Below are 23,517 nucleotides of genomic sequence, written 5' to 3'. Positions count from 1 at the left end.
TCTCTCCTCTCTCTCTCTCTCTCTCTCTCTCGCTCTCATAAACTACACCCTTCTCTTATGTTCTTCTGATGTAATATTGTGAACATTTTTTACTTAATCTTTTTGATGTAACATTGTGATCAATATATTATTTACTTACTGTTAGGTATGGCGGCCAAGAACGAACCCCTCGGGGTTGCTTGCCTCTCCCTGCACTATATGTTCTACTTATTTATTTATTTATTTACACCAGGGTTTTATCCAGGCTAGTTGGCTGAGAACAACTGCTCTTCTCTTTTTTCCACAAACACATTGCTCCTTTATTTGCTTCTGCGTTATCACATTCTGTCCCTCCTCTTTGATGTTGTTTGTACTTTTATCCTGCGTGCCTGCGTGCGTAAGTGTGTGCGTGTTCACAGCGCATGCGCGAACACGCACACGTGTGTGTGTGTGTTTGTGTGTGTGTGTGTGTGTGTGTGTGTGTGTGTGTGTGTGTGTGTGTGTGTGTGTGTGTGTGTGTGTGTGTGTGCGTGTGCGTGTGTGTGCGTGCGTGCACACCGTGTTTTACTATCACTATTGGGACGAGAAGTCCCCACTAGGATAGTAAAACCAGAAATAATCAACCTTTTGGGGACGTAGTTCTGGAGCCCATAAGGAAAAGGGTCATTTTATGTTTAAAAACGTTTTTTTTTAGAATTAGGGTTACAATTATGATGAATTATGAAAAGATTCAGGTTAGGGTTACGGTTAGGCAGTTAGGGGTTTGGTTTGGGGTTGGGGGTTGGGGGTTAATGTTAGGTAGGCAGTTTTAGAGTAAAAGGCCCTGATAGATAGAAAGTGTCAGTAACGCTCACGTCAACGATATGACGACATCATGTGAGCCACTTGTTCAGCATAATTGTACCGCAATTATTAACAAATTGAACTGCACCAACCCGAATGTAGCGTGGGAGGTACCAGCACTTGCACGCATGCACGCACATACACACACACACACACACACACATGCGCTGTTTAATTCTGTTCATTTTGGTGTGTTCTCTCTTCTCGCCGCTCCGCCTGCTCTCTCCGACCTGCACAGATGAGCTTTGAACTTGGCGTTACACAGATCAAGTTGCGTTCTCCTCATCCATATTTCTGCGGTTTTAAAGCACTATCATTAGTTTCACAGACAAGCCTATTATTTTTCAGGATCTGAGCAGCCCTTGCTCTATTTAAAAAACGGATACTGTGTTTTTCAAAAGAGAATGTATAATGGTCACACAATTGGAAACACAGACATGAATGCCCACTGCGATACTTGAACTCGTTAATGCCTTGGGTGCCATACAGTATACACGTTATACATTGTTTGTGCCTTGAATCAACACTCAAAAATAGAACCGAGAGCTCTGAAAGACACATCAACATGTTTGCATGCGCCCACTTGACGCCTCCAATGTGTCTACAGCACAATGTGTGTGTTTCATGACGCGAGCGCCTGATGCTTTCTGTTTGCCAGGGATAGAGATACAGGGTAAGGTGAGGTTAGGTTAGGGTAAGGCTGTGGTTGTAGTTAGGTCAACATTAGAGTTGTGGTTTAGGTCTATAGGTTAGGGTTAGGCATTTAGCGGTTTGGTTTAGGGTTTTGGGTTCAGGGTTAATGTTAGTGTGTGTTCGTTTTAGATGAAGGGATTGGGATTTTGAGGTTTAGGGTTAGATTGTGGTTCCAATTAGGTTAAGATTAGAGTTACATTTTGGTTAGGGGTTGTGGTTAGGCTTAACCCATTGAGACCTGAAGCCAATTCTAATTCTACATGTCTCCTAACAGGAGACATGTAGAATTTTTTTCTGAAAAACCTATGTTTCTATATCAGTGGTGCTCAATCTTTTTCATGTCAAGGACCCCCAAAATGATATGTATTTGGCCGCGGACCCCCATCAAAATATTTTGTTCCAGAGACCCCCAGAGGCAAAGATTTTAGTTAAAAATGTTCGCTTTAAAAATATATATATTCAAAGATTTGCACACATTTTCACGATTAAAAAAAAATAGCAGATCTACAAGCTCGTAGCGCGGCACTCGGTGCCGCGCTATGAGCTTGTATATCTGCTATTTTTGAATAGCCTAAAGTGTAAAATAATGCTTTTTAGCTCAAATCTAAAAATGAGACAGTTCCAGGTCTTAATGGGTTAAGGGTGAGTTTAGGTTGTTTTTTATGAAAGATTGACTTTGATATACCCAATAAAGATATTCAGACAGTGTGTGCATGCATGCGTGCGTGCACGTGCGTGCATGCGTGCACGTGTGTGCGTGTCTGTGTGTGCGTTCCTCTTCATTCAAACCTCTTTTCTCACTCGCTCTCCCCCTCCACCAACCCTTCCTTCTTTTCACATTGCGTCTTTCCGCCTCCTCCGTCTATAACTCTCCTTAACGTCTCTCTCTCCTCCTCCTTCACTCCCTCCCAGCATTCGGAGGAGAACTTCAATCCCAACTGTTCGTTCTGGAGCTACTCCAAGCGCACCATGACGGGCTTCTGGTCCACACAAGACTGTCGACTGCTGGCCACCAACCGCACACACACCAGCTGCTCCTGCACACACCTCACCAGTTTCGCTGTGCTCATTGGCCCACGTGGAGGTCAAGGTAGGTGCTCGCTGGGCCGTGGCTGCCAGGGAAGGGATGGGCTGGAGCACACACAGGCAGTTGTTCATCATTTGACAAGTAATGGCTATAGCACAGGTGAAGAGATACTGGGGGGGGGGGGGGACGGACTGAAGGAAGGAAGTACAGTCGTAGCCAGCTGAGAACCTCACCTTAGGTACCTAGGAAATCAGTACCCGGGAGGCGCTGATATGAAACCACACCCCTCTGTGGGTGTGGTTTTGCCTTGGAGGGTGGAGTTTAGCATTATTTTTTCCCCACTGTGCAATACAGTAGCTGGACAGTAGGTGGCAGGGCCGAGCAACTATTGGTTGTTTACCTACTAGTCTACTTGGTGGGGAATTCAAATATCCCTTTAATTATATTCTACAGTTTAACCTAGTGATTCTCAACCTTTTTCATTTCAATTTCATTACTCATATCTATTGCTTTATTTAGGCATTTTGTATCACAATATTTTTCTTTTCTTTTAATAATAATAATAATAATAATAATGGTTAGTGTGTTCTGTAATCAGTGTTGGGCTATATTACTTAGGAGAGTAATATGTTACTTATTACTCCTTTGAAAAGTAATAATATTATATTAATTATTACTTGGAATCAAGGGTAATATATTATATATTACTTTATATTACTTTCCCCACGCCCCCCGCAAAAGAAAAGACGTGTACAGTTTCTAGCCTTTTAGAACTGAATCCAATTTAATGGAACAATAGAACATTGGTTCTCAAAGTGGGGTCCGGGGACCCCCAGGGGTACCTGAGGGGGTTCCAGGGGTCCCCAGCTAAATGGAGGATAGTTAGGAACCAAATGGACCCTTGTGGGTCTGTAACTCTGAGAGTGTACACATGGAACCATTCCATTTGTACACTCTCAGAGTTAAATTAACATTGATTTTACAATATAAATTGGGGTCCCAGGGATAGAAATGCCATTAAATGGGTGTTGCCTAATGCATGTAAACTGGGGGTCCTCTTGAAATTAAAATTGTTGAGAATCACTGGTAGCTGGCAGTGAAAAATCTTCTCTTATGGGGAATCACACACACACACACACACACACACACACACACACACACACACACACACACACACACACACACACACACACACACACACACACACACACACACACACACACACACACACACACACACACACACACACACACACAGTAAACCTCTGAGACTCTCTCTCTCTCTCTCTCTCTCTCTCTCTCTTTCTCTCTCTCTCTCTCTCTCTCTCTTATATATAACTAGTAACCAAATGTCATTGTAGTGGAGTAAAAGTACAACAGTCCCAACTGAACTCACAGTCTGTTTGGCTGTGAGGGGGGTGTCGTAGCCAAACAGGTTATGTTAATTATAGTAGCACTAGCACCATCTCTCTACAATGTAGTCTACAAGTTGGGCATTTAGCAGACGCTCTTAATAAAGAGAGATTTACAGTAAGCAAGGTAAACACGAGGTAATACATCTAATGCATAGAAATAATAATCTAGGATCTCTCTCTCTCTCTCTCTCTCTCTCTCTCTCTCTCTCTCTCTCTCTCTCTCTCTCTTCTAACAGAAGAAATTGTAATACACATTATAAGGGAAAGTGGTATAAACTTTGGCAGGTAAAAGTTGCAAGAATGTCCTAGTTGGATTTGAACCGGGAGACTTCTGGTTACAAGTCCTGTATCTAATCCACTGCACCACATTGGTTCTTACTTGCTCTATTCACTACTAAGGTCTTCACTGAAAGATTAGATAAAGTTGAAAGCGCCAAGAAAAAGTTGGAAAAACATTCTGGCTGGATTTGAACTGAGAACCTTCTAGTTGCAAACCCTTTAGCTAAACCACTACACCACAGTGGTTCTTCCATAGACTGTTCACTTGTGTGTTCTTCACTGTAGAACTGGTAGCCTGCCAAAGTGTGTACTTTTTTTTGCGTCTTCTTTGAAATCATTTGCAGTTTGGGAGATATTTAACTTTAAGCGCCCAATGCATTGTCAATGCCAAAGTGTGTACTTTTTTTTGCGTCTTCTTTGAAATCATTTGCAGTTTGGGAGATATTTAACTTTAAGCGCCCAATGCATTGTCAATGCGGCAATGGACATTTAAAGGGGAATGAGTGCAGGCTACTAATCCTACATACTTACTGCTAGTAACCCCATTCATACTTTAACATGTTCATCTTACTGTGGACATGTTTGCCTGAAAAGGAATCTTTGAAATGTTTAATAGTTTTAGAATTGTACTCCTTTAAAAGTTCAGAGATTTATAATGGAGGCGGATGGAAGGTTAGGGTTAGGGTTAAGGGACCTCAAAAAAACACTTTCACCTAGAAACTCCATTCAATCTGACTGTCTCTCTCTCTCTCTCTCTCTCTCTCTCTTTATCGCCTGCAACTTCTAAATAAAGGTTTCAGACAATGACATGCAAATTAACTGGTATAGCACCTTGGCCATCACTTGGCCAACTTAGGCCCTCACAATGGACTCAGGAGCCAGGTCTTGTGATCCCCACACACACACACACACACACACACACACACACACACACACACACACACACACACACACACACACACACACACACACACACACACACACACACACACTTGTATTTTTGTTTTGACTACATTCAATTGCAGTTCGTTTCCATTTGATTTTTAAGTGGATTTGCTAGTTTAGTTTTTACTTTGTGAAAAGGCTTAGTTTTAGTTGATATTTTATTAGTTTCAATCTTCATTTTAGTTTTCTTATTGTAAGGGTAGGGGCAATATTCAACTAGAATAGTGAAGATGGCAGATCTACAAGCTCACAACACGCAGCAGTTGTAACATTGCTACTGCTGTCATCGGCTGCGTGGAGACAGAAACGAAAACTGATACTGAATATGTTTTGCTTAATCATTCTGAATAAGCTTTGCTTAATCATTCATCAAAAGTTATGAAAGTTCTAATGAAGGAACGGGACTCTTACAAGGTTCAACTGGTGACATTGACAGAAAAGCATCAGAAAGATACATCAGACATATAAACATCCCACCAGAGAGAATGAGTGTTCTTGTAGAGAACTTGTAGATCTTCCATTTCCACTATTCTGAGCTTGTTGAATACAGCCCCTGACTACCCTTACAATAATAAAACTAAGATTAACACTGAAACAAAAAAAAACTACTTATTTTCACAAACTAAAAACTAAATTAAATTGGCAAATCCACTTAAAAATCTAATGAAAACTAACTGCAATTCAAAACATGTAGTCAAAATAAAAATGTGTGCGTGGGGGGGGCGGGGGGGTGGACAACTCCTGGGCTACACAATAAAATCCTCTGTTGATTTATCTCTGAGAGTGTAGCCTAAAAATGTTTGGATCCACTAGTAAAGTTACTATAGTCTGGTGACAAGCTCACAGTCAAGAGCCATTGTGACGGCCTATTTTTGGCTAGAGACAAACAAAAGACCATGGCCAAGGTGTTAAACTAGTTAATTTGCATGTCATTGTCTGAAACCACTGCTGATGCAGTGCATGTGTGTATGACTTTGTTTTCCAACCTCGGAAAGTTTTTTGATTGAATACTTTATTTAGTAGTTTGCAGACAAAAAGCACATGAAAGTACAGTTCAAATACAAGGTTGACTAAATATGATTTAAAAAATCCAAGCCATATGGCTTGTTTAAATTGGGGTCCTAAGTTAGTTAGTACATTATAATCTCCTGTGTTGATTTAACTCCGTTTCACATTCTAAAATAACATAATTGTGCCCAAAAGTAGTTTATAATGCATTCTTTTGTCTCTGACTGACTTATCTATCTTCTTCCACCATGTTCCATGAAACACAGTTATGTTTAAAGAAACAATTGCTTTTGAATTCATCCTAAGGACTCTTTTTTTCCCTTCTATTTTCCATGTTTTGGATCTGATAAATGTTTGGTTACTAGTTAGTTTGTAGATTTTGAATATTATCACAAAACATACAGTAACCACTTCAGCCCTATACACATTTTGGCCATTTGAAAATAGCCGATCTACAAGCTCACAATGCGTCGCAATGTGACACATAGTGAGCTTGTAGATCTGCTATTTTCAAAAGATTTGTATACATTTTATACATTTGAAAAGTTGTGAAATGGGACATTCCACATAATTAGTAGAGTACTTTCTACTTTTGGTACTTTAAGTACATTTTAATACCAATACTTTTGTACTTTAACTCAAGTATAGTTTTATTTCCTGACTTTTACTTGTAACAGAGTATTTCTACTTTGCAAAAGCAGCAGAAACAGTCTATAGCTATGTTGCTCACTGTGAATGCGCCACCCTGTGGCAGAATGGCCACACTACACACTGAAATAAGATATAATACATTTAGGGGGCGTGTCTGAGAATCTGGGGGAGTGGCCGACAGAGGTACCCAAGGGACAAATCAGTACCTATGTTACCATATGTTTGATCTCTTTAACATTGTTGACTATGTTTACATAAATACTGTATCAGCCATCCCCTCTTGTCTTGTTACAGATCTGCTGTTTCAGCCAAACATCACCCTCCCCCCTCTATAAACGGGGTTGCTGAGGACCAGCAGCAGGGGCTGCAGGTGATGGAGGGTTCTAACTTCACCATCAGCTGGTCCATCCAGCCTCAGTACCCAGGAGGCACCTTCCACCTCACCGTCACTGGATCCAACACAACACACACCTACGCCCAGCCAGCTGTCAATCACTCTGTCCACTTCTTGTTTCCTGCAGCAGACCACACCCACCAAGGGAAATACAGCTGTGTTTATTATTTATATGTTTTTAATCACAACTTCTCGTCTGACAGTGAGTTCCCCTCACTCACAGTCACAGGTTGACCTGAATGAAACATTCAAGTCACAATGAAAAAAAAAACATATATATATATATATATATATATATATATATATATATATATATATATATATATATATGTATATATATATATATGTATATATATATATATATGTATATATATATGTATATATATATATATATATATATATATATACATATATATATACATATATATATATATATATATATATATACATATACATATATATATATATATATATATATATATATATATATATATATATATTTTTTTTTTTTTAAGTCAAACAGGCAAACAAGAAAGTGACATGAATTCACAAATCTTAGGGGAATTAAGCTTTTTTTAATTGAGAGCTGAGCTTTTATTAAGAGAGATTATATGACTATCGGGGGATGTGCTTATCCCCTCATATTTTTCTAACAGCCTCTCATCTGACATTTAACACAATCAAAGTTAAGCAATTAATCTGTATTGCAATGCAGGAAACAAATCAAATGCAGGAGATTGACAGCTTTTTCCAGCATCTGATGAAAGCTTCTAGCCGTTAAATTAATCTATTCCTCTGCTGTATTCTATTGAATTCAATTGTGTTGTGTTCTGTTGACCTGCTGCTCACTGCTTGCTAGTTGTTCTGTGTTGGAGTAATTTGATGACTCAACATGAATAAAAACAAATTATGTATTCAAAGTGTTTGATCATGTTTCATGTATTTGATGCTTTTTCCAGACTCCTGTAGCGTCATCATAACTAGGTTTAAACTGATATGTGATCATAGTAAACATGTTTCAAACTTACTGCTGGATAAAACCTTATAAAACCTTATAAAACATTTTACAAGGCTCTGAATGGAGAAATGAGAGCTGATGTGGGGGTGGGTTGAACAACATGGTCCAAAACAATTCACGATTCACATTTAACAGCCAATGTATTCACCTGGGCAGTCAGTATGCCAACCGTAGATTCCAGTTCAACCAGCCGGTCGCTGTGATCCGAGGACGCACGTTCCAATTCACTGATAGCCTGATAGCGATTATTAACCGTCTCCTGCAGGGGCTCAATCAGGTTCCCCACGTCCTTTCGGACTGCCGAAATCTCCCCCCGAAGCTCGTCTGCAAGCGAGTCAATCTTTCCACAGATGTCGTTTTTCAGAAAATTCAGCATAATTTGCAACTGGTCCAGATTTAGGTTAGCTACGCTAGCATTAGCGCCGCTAGGTTCTGCTTCCAACAAGACCAGAGGGCTCCGTCGAGTTTGTGCCTGTGGGGTTTTTCTGTGGGCCGTGCGGTAGCCATCATCGATCCAACCAGATTAAAAGTGAGCCAAAAAAGGATGTGTAAATTTTGCAACCAATATATCTGTATAAAAGTCAGTGCATCGTGCTGGAATAATAAAGTTTGTCACTAACACACGGAGCGCTCAAGCGAATGCGACCGTCATGCTCAGTGAACCGGAAGCACTCCAGAAACCACAATCATGACACCTGGAACTGTTAACAGGAAGCTTGATGAGAAAGACACAGAGGAGAAAGACACAGAGACAGATGAAGAAAATGTGTGTATTATACATATTATGTATTTATTGTTTATTTTCTCGTACACATACAATACAGCTGGCAGCAGCATTACAGGCAGTGCTTTGCCTCAACATTCCTAGTAATAATAAGGACAAACACTAACATAAGATGAAAAGGTAAAAGGGTAAAATGGTAGTCTCTGTATGTATCACAGCTCACACTGCTAAATGCATGATGTCATGAAACAGAACCACATTCTGGGCTTAAACAAAGATCAATATTTCACAACACTGTGTTCATTATCCAGCTCCTCTTACAGTATAGGTGTATCCAGACAGCTTCAAATCAGAATCAAAATCATTCAGAATCACTGATTATGTGTCACGGTATGTTCATGGAGAGGGAGAGGTTGAAAATATCTGCAATCACACTGTTGTTTATGTCCCATAACATGGAGGGACAGCATTGGAGTTGGTAGTTGATTGTCTAGCAACAGCTGTGCAACAGATGATGATGTAGAATACATTTAGGATAGATTTATGCTGTGTTTGAGGCTTTCATGGAATTTATTGGAATTCACAATTTCACGGAATTAACAATTCAGACATATTTTCTTATATATCCAGGTTAATACTTTTAAGTTGTGAAAACTCAAGAAAAGGCCTGGCCCTTGAGTTGGTTTTGTTTTTAAATGTAAATAAACTGCTAAAAAGGTAAACGAGGTAGGCGTGCCAACAGTGAGGCCTTGAATCTCGCAAGGCGATCCCACGTCGAGCAGCCGACGGCTTCGTGTGGCAACAGGCATGCCGCCCATGTTGGCAAGCCATGGTGGACGTAATCTGTTTCACATACGCAAAGCGCTGAGTGAAACAAAATTAATGCTCCCCCATCCACGGAATTACCGTAAATGCTTAGGGTCCGAGAGGTGTTACTGATCAGTGATGATATGAGAAAGTGTTGGGGGCTTCTTAATACGTCAAAGTAGCCAAACCAAACCACCAACCACATTTGCACAATTATACAGGAAATAATCTTGCTGTCAGACAGACAGCTTACTTAACTTAACCACGTTATACTCTCTTTTTGTCTTGTGTGTGTGTGTGTGCGTGCGTGCGTGCGTGCGTGCGTGCGTGCGTGCGTGCGTGTGTGCGTGCGTGTGTGCGTGCGTGCGTGCGTGCGTGCTTGTGCGTGTGCGTGTGAGGTGTGTGTGTGTGTGTGTGTGTGTGTGTGTGTGTGTGTGTGTGTGTGTGTGTGTGCGTGCGTGCGTGCGTGCGTGCGTGCGTGCGTGCGTGCGTGTGTGTGCGTGCGTGCGTGTGTGCTTGTGCGTGTGCACACTCACACGCGCGCGCGTGTGTGTGTGTATGTGCGCACGCGTGTGTTTTACACACATTATATTTGCACACAAGTTTGCAACATGTAATCCTCTTGATAATAATGCCAGATTTTGCATGTTTTGAAGGGACTGCAGTGGCTCAGTAGGTAGAGCAGCTGCCAGGGAATAGGAAGGTTCCCGGTTTGATCTCTGGCTTGCCCTGCATTTGTTTGTGTCCTTGAGCAAGACTGTTCCCAACGAGCATGTTGGTGTCTTGTGTGGTTGCCTCTGCTGTCGTTGTGTGTGTATGTAAAGCACACTGTAAAGTGCTTTGGTGAATTTTACTATGTTGAAGGGAAATGTTCTCGTAAGTTTCTTTTATTTGTTTGCATTTAAGCATGACTCAGTATTTCTGTAAACAAACATACAACTGACTGTTGAGTTCCATAATAATGAATGCTTTTACTGCAGCAGTTCTGTGGAATGAACTACCTGCTAAGCTTAGTTCTATTGTTAATTTTAAATCCTCCCTCAAAAGCTGGCTGCAGGAGGTTCCTTATTTTCAATTATTGTCTTTATTGTTAGTTACTTTTATAGAGAAAATGTATTGTATGTGTTTCACTATATTTCAATGTATCTTTTATTTATTGTTTGCTTATTGTATTGTTTGTTTGTTTAGTGGCATGCACACTCATCTACGAGCAGACACTCAAGCACGCACGCACACACAGTCTCACACACAAGGAGTATAAAAAGTGGTTACACACATCCTGTCAGACAACTCTTTAGGCCAGAGGTGGCTCTGCTTGGTGACATTATGCACGTAGCAGTGTGAACTGTGATACTGTACACAGACTACCATGTTACCTGTTTATCTTGTTTTATTTTTAAGTGATGATGAGATTCTACAGTCTTGTTTCTGCTAAGGGACCAATGAAAATAAATGTATTGTGTTCATCTTATTATACGTATATACTGTACATATTTTATTTCATTAATACCTACTTCAATACAATATTTGTTCAATCAATCAATCAATCAATCAATCAATCAATCAATCAATCAATCAATCAATCACAAGACTAACCATTACAGAGGAAACTAGAAAATGTGCTCCTCGGAGCACAGGTCTCCGCCAGCGAATATTGGAATTTATTCCAAGATTGGAACTTTGATGATAGGCGTTGCGCCTTTGCTTCTTCATCACTTTGCAGACAATGATTAGCTTCTTCAGTTTGCATAATAAGAGTTAGTTGCACTGTGTCATCAACTGTGACTGGAAAGTACTGTTCTTGATTAATCCTGTCTAAGCTATTTATATTACGTATTGTGATGACACCAGTGTGTCTAAATAATGTATTGCTCCGCCATTTCTCAGCCATTTTGTGATTATTCCTGTCTTACCTCACTTTGAAAGAGGCTAGAGCCAAATTCCATTCCCCAAAGCTCGGTCACTCGCTCACTCTCCTCGTTTCCTCCACTCGCGCCTAAGCCCCGCCCCTGCGAGGAGCCGAGGATTATTTGAGAGGACGAGTGGTCGAGCGGTTTCCCTCAAAGGATCGGACTACACTCAGCGCGTAATTTCAAAGCGACGGCGAATCCGCGATCACTAATGACGTCTCACACAGCTGGATCACTGGAACACAGCCAACACAGCCAACCGAAACGATCATATAGCTTGTCATTGCCATGAAAATAATATATATGCATAGAATAATATGCAGGTATAGAATAGTACAGAATAGAAGAATAGACAATTCATCGCAAATCTTCCTTCATCTCTTGTGTTCATTCCCTGTAACGGACACATGATTTGAAAGTCAGATGTGAAACGTTATCGATCTTATCGTTTACTATCCCCTATTGGCTGGCAGCCAGGTGATGCCTGTCAGTAACTAATACATGATTAGTAATCATGGGTCGCAAGGATACAAAAGGGGGTTCAACACCAAACACCGTGTTCACCAGCCAAGATGAAGAAGACAGTGGCAATAGCATCTTGGCTCTGGCTGCAGCTGCAAAAGCAGAAGAGAAGAAATGAGGAGCATGCCCTTTCACAGCGAAGGAGAGCACGTCTGCGTCGCGCAATACTTCTGCTACTCTACAAGGTAATAACCACCCGTTCTTAAATCAAATGTTAATAAGTGGCCAGGGAATTTCATGGATGCTAAAATCCTACAAGTCACACATCTTGTGTTTGGCATGCAGACTACATCAAGCAATCATTAAGATCAGAGTCATTTACAGTATATGGATGGATGGATACATACATAGCAAGTAATGACAGACCATGAAGGGAGAGTGACATCTGCTGGATATGAGCAGTCATGACAGTATCACCAATTCCTTTGGAACGCTCAGACTCATAATTGTAAAAGGCATCATAGCGTTCAATTTACACATCATGAAGACAAATGGTTCCAAAACTATTGTTCAAACTTAGGTCTATCCCTAGCTTTGGTCCAGCGTGTTAGACTATATTACATGGCAGTACAAAGGTTACATGATTCAGTGGTTGTGATGCCATTAACATACTTGTAGTCATATAGTTCATGTGTACATGCCAACAATCACACACTTTCAACTCAATTCACAGGACCACAGTCCTGCTCTGGTGCAGTATGCCAGCATCAATAGGCATGTGCCAGTCCTGGCAATTGATCCTGAGAGGGATTTGCGCCCAGACTACCGCCTCGGGCGTGAGTCCATCCTGGCCCTCATCAGGCTTTTCCCTTCAGCGGCGACCCATGGCTGGGGAAGGGAAATCCTGGTGCTGGTGACCCTGTACTGGCTGGCCCATGGCCTGTCGTACGTGGTGGTGTCCCGGGCGTTTGATATCCCCAAAACCACCGTCCACAGGCTGGTCCACAGTGGCACTGATGTGATCGCAGCACTGCGTACACAGGTGATCCATTTTCAGTTCTGTTTATTATGATAAATGATATTATAGCAACCTTTCATGCTTCAACATAACAACAACAACAACAGTAATTGAAACACAACACACAAAAACACAACAACTCTAAAATACAGATGCAATGCAGAAAATAATCATAATGTTTTTAACAACTATATGCAGGTCATCCGGTTCCCTGCTGATGATGATCTGGCAGAGGTTGGCCGCGGTTTTGCAACCTTGGGCAACAGCCCGGTGTTTGCGAGGTGTGTGGGGGCCATCGATGGGTGTCATATAAGGATTAAGATCCCCGCTGGACCCCACAGCCAGGAATATCTGAACAGGAAGCTGTTCTATTCCATACAGGTACGTCATACGTTGTTTTTTTTTATTTATCTCTCTTCCCCCTTGCCCCCCTTCTCCTTGTTCACTTTATTTTTTATGGAAAGAACCAAAACTATGGGCCTTCAAAAACGCATTTCACCCACAGTTTTACACCTGTAAACCTGTGTTGTCACAATAAAGTTGATTCTTATTCTACAGCTGCAAGGCTTATGTGATGCAAAGGGGAGGTTCATTAACACCTTCGTGGGATATCCTGGCCGTGTAAACGACGCCAGAATCCTAAGAAACAGGTAAGATAATTTTATCATTTCATCTTCCATAAAGATATCAAATAGCAATAAATAGTGGTGCTACATGATGGGACTAAAATACTGTGACATTATTTCACTATGTGGCTGAATCATGGTCCAAATGCCTGTAGTTGTCATCATTTTAATGGTGTGTGTGTGTGTGTGTGTGTGTGTGTGTGTGTGTGTGTGTGTGTGTGTGTGTGTGTGTGTGTGTGTGTGTGTGTGTGTGTGTGTGTGTGTGTGTGTGTGTGTGTGTGTGTGTGTGTCAGACATATTCCCCTTGCAGCACAATAAATAACATATGTTCTTTTCTCCTAACAGTGGGATGTACAGGGATGCGCTGTACCCTCCTCCAGGGTACTTCATTGTGGGCGACGGTGGCTACCCCTGCATTAGCGCTCCCATCACGCTCCTCGCCCCCTTTCGGGATCCTGTGCAACCCATAAGAATCCGGTACAACCACCACCATGCCAAGGCTCGCTCAATTATTGAGCGGGCCTTTGGCAGGATGGAGGTCCGGTGGAGATGCCTTCTCTTCAAGGCCCTGGAGGTCCACAACATATTTGTACCAGCGGTCATCACGGCGTGCTGTGTACTGCACAACATTTGCATTGACGCCGGGGACAACATTGAGGAGGAGGAGGAGGAGGAAGAGATGCCCATGGATCCAGCTGGTCCACAGGGGGGGGAACAGAGTGGAGATGGTCTGCGGGACAGGATGGCAGCCGAACTGTCGGCTCCTCGGGCTTTACCGCATCATTTAAACGAGCATGATTATTTGTAGTTTAGTTATATTAAGAGGCATTATTTGGTTATATTAAGAGGCATTATTTGGTTATAGTTATTGAGGCATTATTTGGTTATATTAAGAGGCATTATTTGGTTATAGTTATTGAGGCATTATTTGGTTACACTTTATTCATTGTAGAATTAAATGTCTGGCCGTTGAAACACTAGACTTTCATTTAATTGTCCTACATGCCTACTGTAGTATTAGTCTGTTTCTTCTATTTAAGTAGAAGAGTATGAGATGGAATTGGCAATTTGGTTTAAAGTTGATCATGCGTGTGTTCAGTGAGTCATACACATGATCCTGGATGTGCAGATATTTCACATGTAGAACTGTTGATACGAACTGAACTGATACATTCTTGTTCTGGTACTCAACTGATGTTCAGTCCGCCTCTGATGCCTGTGTTAATTTTGTGTGTTTGAAAACTTTTCCTTGCCCAGCATGTGCAAATGCGGTCCTTGTACAAGATAAAACTGCCTTACCACTACTTGTGCTGCTGCCCTGATTTCCATAAATGACTGAAATGCTGTTGAACAAAGATGTGCCATTTTAATGGAAAACAAATCAAAACATTTACATGGAAAAAATGCCTCTGACAGAAATCAAAATAATGCCTCCAAGAAAAAATGTCTATGGAAAATGAAATCAATAAAAGCTATTTAAAAAAAAAAACTCTGGACCACTTAAATAAATGTCTTAAATAAAATTTAGAGAGAGCTGGTGAAATCCAAAAGAAAGAAATAATGTTTTAGAGTCAAACATTATTTCTTTCTTTTGGATTTCACCAGCTCCTCGAAGAGGTCCAGAAATCTACTAGTGTCACGCTGCTGGGCAGCGTGACGCTGCTCCTCGAGCTCGCGCCGCTCTTCCTCCCTCCTCTGCTCTTCCTCCAGAAAATGTGCAATAGTTTTTCTTTTTTTGGGGTTTTGTGGTGGGGGATCAGCTGAGGTGGAGGGTGCTGATGGACTGGTGGAGGGCCTGGCAGAGGAAGATGATGATGATGATGATGTGGTGGTGGTGGTGGTGGTGGTGGTGGTGGTGGAGGAGGATGGACCAGTGGGGAGCCAGGTGGAGGAGGAAGAGCAGTGGGGGGGACAGACAGAGGTGGCTGGCTCACCTTCCTCCCGGCCACTTGAGCCAGGTTGTGCCACCTCCTGGCTCAAAGTGGCCAGAGGACATGAGCCAGCAGATGACAGTTGGGAGGACACACCCTCACTGGCCGTCTGGGTGGTCTCACTACATGAGTCAATCAGAACCGGGGGCACCATAGAGGGGTTGCCCCCGATTGCATCATGCATTGGGTCAAACCAGGGCCAGGTGTTGGGTGTGTCCTCCCCTCCTTCTGTCCCCCCCCTACTGGGGGGGGGGGACAGAAGCCCTACATTTGATGTCCTACAAGAATAGAAGCAACATTGTAGTTGAGTTATGAGCCTATTTGAACAGTCTTACATGAGTTTCACACTGTGAGAGTATCTAAATGCACATAGCAAAGGATAAACAGCACTAAGCACTTGAAATTGCACCCATACCTTATATTTCGCTTTTAAATTGTCCCATTTTTTACCCAGCTGGGTGGTGGTAATGGTGGTGCCAACCCCCATCTCTTTCTGTATTATCCTGAGGAATACAAAACATGTTACATGCACAGATTCTACTAATTACATCAATGACATATTTATGTGTTGGGAATGTGAAGGTAATGCTTCTTGGAATAGGGATGATGTCAGGAGATACACACATTCGTACAGTTGTCAACTCTACATACACTAAAATATGCATTGCAGTCCAGCCGACTCAAACATTGATAGACTAACAAAGATGAACATGTATTCCGTTGAAAGCTACAAGACAAGTATGTGTATATGCAGAATGTTATCCTGCAAATGAAATGATAATTAATAAAACTCACGTCCAAGCTTTTTTTGAGGAATTCCTCCTTCCATCGAAAAGATGGTCTCTGGAGGAACGGATGGAGATGAGGCTCCGTGTCTCCTCATCTGTCCCTGTAAAGAATTATATTTGTGTGAAGCTCAACATATGTCCGAACCGAAAGTTCCTGGTTTGCGATTTTTTTACATTTACAAACTCAGACATGTACACAACGTTCAGATTTCAAATATAAAGTGCTGACCCACGAGCCACAGATGTTACAAGTTGATCCGACCCGTATTGTTCAATAAAAAGCATTTAAATACAATCGCCGGCTATTTTCTATTTTATTTTTAATTGTTTTGTAATGTATCAGAGTGCAATACACCTCCCAACCATTAGTGTCGCATAGTTGAAAGCATCGGAGAAAATGGCCGGCGATTGAATTAAAATGCTTTTTTTATTGAACAATACGGGAGATACGGGTACTTATCCCGGGTCGGATCAACTTGTAACATCCGTGGCTCGTGGGAAAGCACTTTATATTTGAAATCTGAACGTTTATGTACATGTGAGAGTTGTCAATGTAAAAGAATCGCAACCCAGGAGCTTTCGGTTCCATGACGCTTGTGATAGACGAGCGTCACGTCAACCATTGCTCACAAATTCATGTGTCTGTCGTTGATGAGACACTGACGATATGCACATGAGATTCATAAAATGGTTATTAACGGATATGGACTGGAGTCACTACAGTCCATATCCGTATATAAGCATTATGCATTATTAAAGCATTAAGCGTTATGTACTGTTATATTGTCTTTATGTTTTGTTGTATTGTATGTGGATCCTAACAAATAAACAGAACATGTTTACAAAACCACTGTTATTGTGCATCAATGTAGATGGCCACATTGGTATCTTTATAATTAACATTGTTGGTGTGCGGTGTTGACAGCAATTTAGTCCTGAAATAGTGAATGAAGCGCCTGCATGCGCAAACTTACAAACGTGAATGGGACCTTCGCTGTTTTTTTTTTCCGGAGCCATGCTGCTTCTGTTTGTTTGGGGACCAGCCACATGTGGAGGAGGAGAATTTATACGTCACGGGAGAAGGGAAAAAACAAAAAAAACGTGTACACGTGATGCGGAAGTCTGCCGCGGAGGAGCTGTTGAGAGTGGGCGAGCATACACTTGATGTACACTCGCTCAATGCGGAAGTGGAGAGCCTCCTCGCCGACTCCACTCGACTCCACTCGCCTCCTCCAAGACGCACATGAACAATTGGACCGCGACTACTTCCGGTTCGAAGTCGGAGTGACCGAGTGGGAGTGAGCGAGTGGCCGAGATTTTCGGTATTGGAATTTGGCTTAAGACTCTTTCAAAGTGATACATCTATTTATAGGCCGGCTATACGTCATGCGTCTCACTAGCCAATCAGAGCACACTCTTTCAACGTATTGTCACGTGTCACGTGAGGCTTGACCAATGTTAGCTTGGCCGAGGGGGGGGGGGGGGGGGGGGGGGGAAAGTGAAAACATAGTCTCCTGGCGGAGACAACAAAAACAATATTTCATTATGTTAATTAGTACTTTTTCACATTCTATAATTTAGCTACATACAGTATTCATGACCATACTACTGTATATTCTCCCACTTTACATTTTGTCAAATCATTAGTACCCTACACTTACAGTACAGTCTCAAATCCTTGGACAGAAGGAGTTTGAGCTTCCACTGAACTCACTATCAAGTATGCCTGGCTGTGCTAAATCTTTGACACTAGAGAGCAGCATTGATTTTCATACTTTGAGTCAGATGTTTGTATCACATCTAGAAAGGTCAAATGAAGATGATGTAAAGAAGGTCATTTTAGAAGTAATCTGAGATCCATGCACAACCTCCATTCATTTCCCTGATCACCACTGTGCTATATTTTTATGGAAAATGATATGAGAAATGGGGAAAAAAAGTCACTAGCAGCAATAAGCTATCAGTCTTTTTGGTCAGTGCAATTCTGGATAAATAGATTCATGTAGCCAAGAAATGCAGATTTATGTCACATGATCACTTTATCGATAAAAAATAGAGACATATTTAAACCTACATGCAAGGGGACAAGGACTATAAGACAAGTATTTACAAGTATTTACCCCCCAAAATATGTTTATGCTATTGTATTTTGTATTTGCTCATCAATGCTACAATAGCTCAGATAACAGAAACGGAAACAACACAACAGAAGCAGATTGCATGCAGTAACTTTGCTTAGGAGCACATTTAATAATGATACATCCTGAATACTACAATACCTATGGTCTCTATACTATATGGCTGTTGAATACATTTTTAGTTGGGTTATAATATAGTCAGCAGGACAAGTGTGCTAACTGTCTGGCTCTTATTGTGAGACTAAATTACTTCATTTGATTCTCAGGTTATAACCTTGATCTAACCTGCAGCTGTGCAGTTCAGACTGCTGAGAACCCCTGCACTTTCCAATGTGATGCACTTATTACAATTAGCAATGTCACATTTATCCTCGTCTTGGATTGAGACAATCTTGAACAACTCATATGGAGGAATGAGCACCTCTTGCTCCTTGTCTTGGTTCTTTGGATATTTCTTCAGGTCTGCGCCATAACAAGTTGTAATGATGAAGCAGGTCTTTCCCCCAAAATGTGTTAAGTTTGCAAGAAAAGAGCTGGAAGCAAAAGTACCAAATCTGATTATTTGTTTGGGGACACCAGTAAAGTCCGTCTTGCTTCTTCGATAGGTGTTGTGACAGCCTCCTTGTTTCTGTTTAAGGATCTTTATCGCTTCGGTCAACCAGAAGTGCAAGGAATGGAACTTAAAAGATTCGGAAAGCGTATATGATTTTCTACCAGTCAGGACTGCTTCGTTGAATGGCGTAAATATGGCATGTCGTCCACCACTTGAATAAACACAGATTGCTCGAATGTGATCACTTTCAAGTCCTATCCTTGAATCTAACTTTGATCCGTTTATTACACAATTCCCTATTGATTTGGAATCCCACACTGTTCCGAAGTGTTTGAAGTTCTTCTTCACCTCCTCCAGGATGTATTTCCCGTTGACTCTCTTCTTCATAGGTTTGGCACAGCCATCGTACATGTCATCCACGGCATCTTCAACGATAGTCAAGTCAATGGTTTTGGGGTGTGATACATTGAACCTCGGGGGTATCTGGATGGAGTGGAAGAAAAGGCAAGAATATTTATTAATAAACATTATCTCATAAAAAATTCCTATGTTAGCACCAGCTTGTCCCTCTCATGTAATCATTTACATTTTTTATTTTACATTGATGATTGTCATGTGGTTTGATTGTCATCAAGTGGCCTAGTACAGTGATTCTCAACCTTTTTTAATTTCAAGGACCCCCATTTTAATATGCATTAGGCCATGGATCCCCATTTGATAAATGCCAGTGAGGATCCCTCACCAGGAGAACGTAACGCCTCCGTCCTACTCCTCCCCGGCCGTTCAACCCCCTCGCTGACAGGCACCACCCCAATCCATATAAGTCGATAGTGCAGCGTCCCTGCCCAGCTTCCCACACGAGTCCCGAACACAGCCATTTGTGTTCGTATAGACACTTGGTCAATGTGAATGTATTGTGGTGGATTCAAACAGTGGTGTAAAGTAACTAAGTACATTTACTCAAGTACATAAGTAATAAAGTTGGATTGGATTGGATTGGAAATAAAACGTTTGAGGTACTTTTACTTTACTGGAGTACTTCCAATTTTCAATACTTTACTTCTACTCCACTACATCTCAGAGGCAAATATTGTGCTTTTACTCCACTACAATTATTTGAAAACTTTAGTTACTAGTTACTTTGCATATTTTGATTATCATTACAAAACACGCATGAACTACTTCAGCCCTACGCATGCACATGCTCACAGTGAGCTTGTAGATCTGCTATTTTCAAAGCATTTTCATACATTTGGAAACTTGTTAAATGGGACATTCTGCAAAATGACTTTTACTTTTACTTTCAGTACTTCAGTATATTTTAATGTGAATACTTTTGTACTTTTATTCAAGAACATTTTGAATACCGGACTTTTACTTGTAACAGAGCATTTCTACATTGCAGTATTGATACTTGTACTTAAGTACAAAATGTGAGTACTTTTTCCACCACTGGATTCAAACCACTATAGGCTCTGTGGTGGTGGACAGGTAATTTACCCCTTCTGCACCTGAGTTCCCCTAAAGGTTTTGCCGTTTCCACATTTCACCATGAGTTGAGGTGGACATTAACAGCCCAATGTGCTACTCACCATCCTAGAGTCTACAGGCAGCATCCAGAAAGAGAAGAAACTCAGCAACACAATGGTCAGCATCATCTTCTTCATATCGACAGCAAATCCACGCACGCACACACACACACACACACACACACACACACACACACACACACACACACACACACACACACACACACACACACACACACACACACACACACACACACACACACACACACACGTGTACCAAATACAAAAAAGGTCAATATATTGCATTTATTTTTTTTGTATTGTAATTGCAATGATTATAAATTATCAACACAAACACGTTACATTCACATATAAAATGAAATATCAATAATAAAAGTGTGATATGCCATTTGTTAAGCATCTACTCACTAGGTTGTTATGTGAGATGTTGAGATGTCAGTGATCAGTGATCAGTGATTGATTGATTGATTGATTGATTGATGTACTTTATTTAGTAAGACATGAGAACAACAGTACATGGAAGTACAAATTCACAATACAAGGTCTACTAAACTGGAAGACTCATAAAAGCACAGAGCTTGTTTCAAATGAGTTCCCCATGCACACAAATCATGATGACATATAAGAGACAGACAGATATACACAACTACTATAGAATGTCATACAATCAGTTTACAGGTTACTGGTATGAAGAGTGAGAAATATGTACAAAAGGAGAAGGAGAGAGGGGGGGGGGGGGTAGGTTAGGTTAGGACTTAGACAGGGGCCATTTTCCAATTGCAGCCTCCTGAAGGTGTATCTTTAGGGCTGTTTTGAAAGAGAGTAGGGTTTTACACTCCTTTACTCCTTTTGGTAGGGCGTTCCACATTTTTGATGAATAGCATGAGAACGAGTTACTTCCCTTTGTTGAGCCAAAAAAGGGTTGGACAAGGTTTGTGGAGCTGCCTCTGGTATTGTGATCGTGGACATCATTAACATTTTGGAAGTATTTTGACAAATACAGGGGGATCCCAATGTTGTGATATATCTTAAAGACCAGGCCCATAGCAAGTTGCTGTACTCTGTCCGCAACCCTAAGCCATCCAATCCTATCAAAATGATCAGGGGTTAGATGGATTTTGTAGTTGAGGCCAAGAAGTAGCCTTACAAGTTTGTTTTGGGATGTTTGGAGCCTTGTTTTTAAGGCCTTGGTGGTGTTGTGATACCATGAAGTACATGCATAATCGTAATGACCTTGTATGAGGGCCACTGCAAGAGTCTTCAGAGTCTTCTTACTGACTTTACGATCAATACTCCGCAAATAGCGTGTTTTTTTGTGGACCGTTTTGATCGTTTTTTCAGCATTTTTGTCACCAGAGAGGTCAGCCTCCAAGATAGAGCCCAGGTAGGTAATTTCGTTTTTTCTTTTGATGATATCATCACCCGCTTTAATCGTGAAGCTCTCTGCCTTTCTGAGGTTAGGAGTGGACCCAAAGAGGATGCATTCCGTTTTGCCCAGGTGTAATGAGAGCTTGTTGTCGGAGAGCCAGATGCAGATCTTATTGAGTTCAGAGCTGAGAGTTTTCTCAACCTGCAGCCTGTCCCTGTCCGAGACTAGCAGGGCCGAGTCATCTGCGAACAGGAACAGGTTGCAGTCGCAGGCTGACGACATGTCATTCACATATATCAGGAACAGTAAGGGTCCTAGTATACTTCCTTGGGGAACACCACAAGTCACTGGGAGGGGGGGGGACTGGGTGCCGTTTACTTCCACCACTTGCTCCCTCCCTTCCAGGTAGGATCTCATCCAGTTCACTGACGTGTCATCAAAACCTATTGCTCTGAGCTTATTGATCATAATCGGGTGATTAACGGTGTCAAAAGCCTTCTGGAGGTCCAGCATGACCATGCCGCAATATTTGCCCTTTTCAATCTCTTGTTTGATAGAGTCGTTCAAATAGAGGAGGCATGTGTCAGTGGAGTGGTTTGTTCTGAAGCCAGATTGGAATTTGTAGATTAGATTTTTCTCGGCAAGATACTTGTCGACCTGTTCATAGACTATTTTTTCCATGACTTTCGAGATGGAGCTTAGAATAGAAATAGGGCGGTAGTTGCCAGGGTCTAATTGGTTTCCTTTTTTGAACAGAGGGGTCACCCTTGCTTTTTTGAAGTCGTTGGGGACCTGTCCCTGTGTGGTGGAGAGGTTGAATATGTGGGTAATGATTGGAGCAATGGAGGCGGCTGAGTCTTTTAGAAATTTGGGGGGGATATTGTCGAGGCCTGTGGCTCTGTGTTGATGAAGAGCACTCAATTTTTTAAACACCTCTTCTGTTTTCACAGGGGAGAGTTTAAAGTCATCTTTGCAAACACCCTGTTTTTCGTAAAATGAGACAACATACTCCTCACCATATCTCCCAGAGTGTGGAGGAAGTTTTTCAACCAAATCTGAGGCTACGGTCGTGAAGAATATGTTGAGGATTTTACTCACTTCGTGTTTGGATGAAATGAGAGTGTCATTCACCTTGAGGCTTAAGTTTGAAAGCCTGGTTTTCAATTTTTTGCTGCAGCCTAGGAGGTTCTTGAGTAGCCTCCAAAGCTCTCGTGTTTTTTTTTGATTTTCCTCAATCTTGTCATCGAGGTAGCTTTTTTCTGCTAACAGGAGCATGCTATTTACCTTGTTTCTTAGCTTGTTTTTTTCCTTTTCAAGTTTAGCTACGTGGGATTCGAGACCTTTGTTAAAACATTTGGCTAGTTTGATCCTACTTTTATGAAGCTCAGAA

The 23,517-nt window shown here is 41.5% G+C and overlaps 1 protein-coding gene across 1 annotated transcript; it reads left to right on the top strand.

The window, feature by feature from the left end:
- Nucleotides 1-12,851: 12,851 nt before the first annotated feature.
- Nucleotides 12,852-14,606, top strand: LOC311053918 (uncharacterized protein; the record flags this gene model as incomplete). Its single annotated transcript, XM_084069719.1, has 4 exons — nucleotides 12,852-13,196; nucleotides 13,371-13,553; nucleotides 13,731-13,822; nucleotides 14,144-14,606. The coding sequence occupies 4 exons, from the start codon at nucleotides 12,852-12,854 to the stop codon at nucleotides 14,604-14,606; spliced, it is 1,083 nt and encodes a 360-aa protein (XP_083925845.1).
- Nucleotides 14,607-23,517: the final 8,911 nt, after the last annotated feature.

This window comes from Gymnoscopelus microlampas, assembly GCF_963454915.1.
Source record: "Gymnoscopelus microlampas genome assembly, chromosome: 2".
In the NCBI taxonomy this organism is placed as follows: Eukaryota; Metazoa; Chordata; class Actinopteri; order Myctophiformes; family Myctophidae; genus Gymnoscopelus; species Gymnoscopelus microlampas.
The sequence above is the reverse complement of the archived record's forward strand: the minus strand, read 5'-3'. Positions and strand labels throughout refer to the sequence as shown.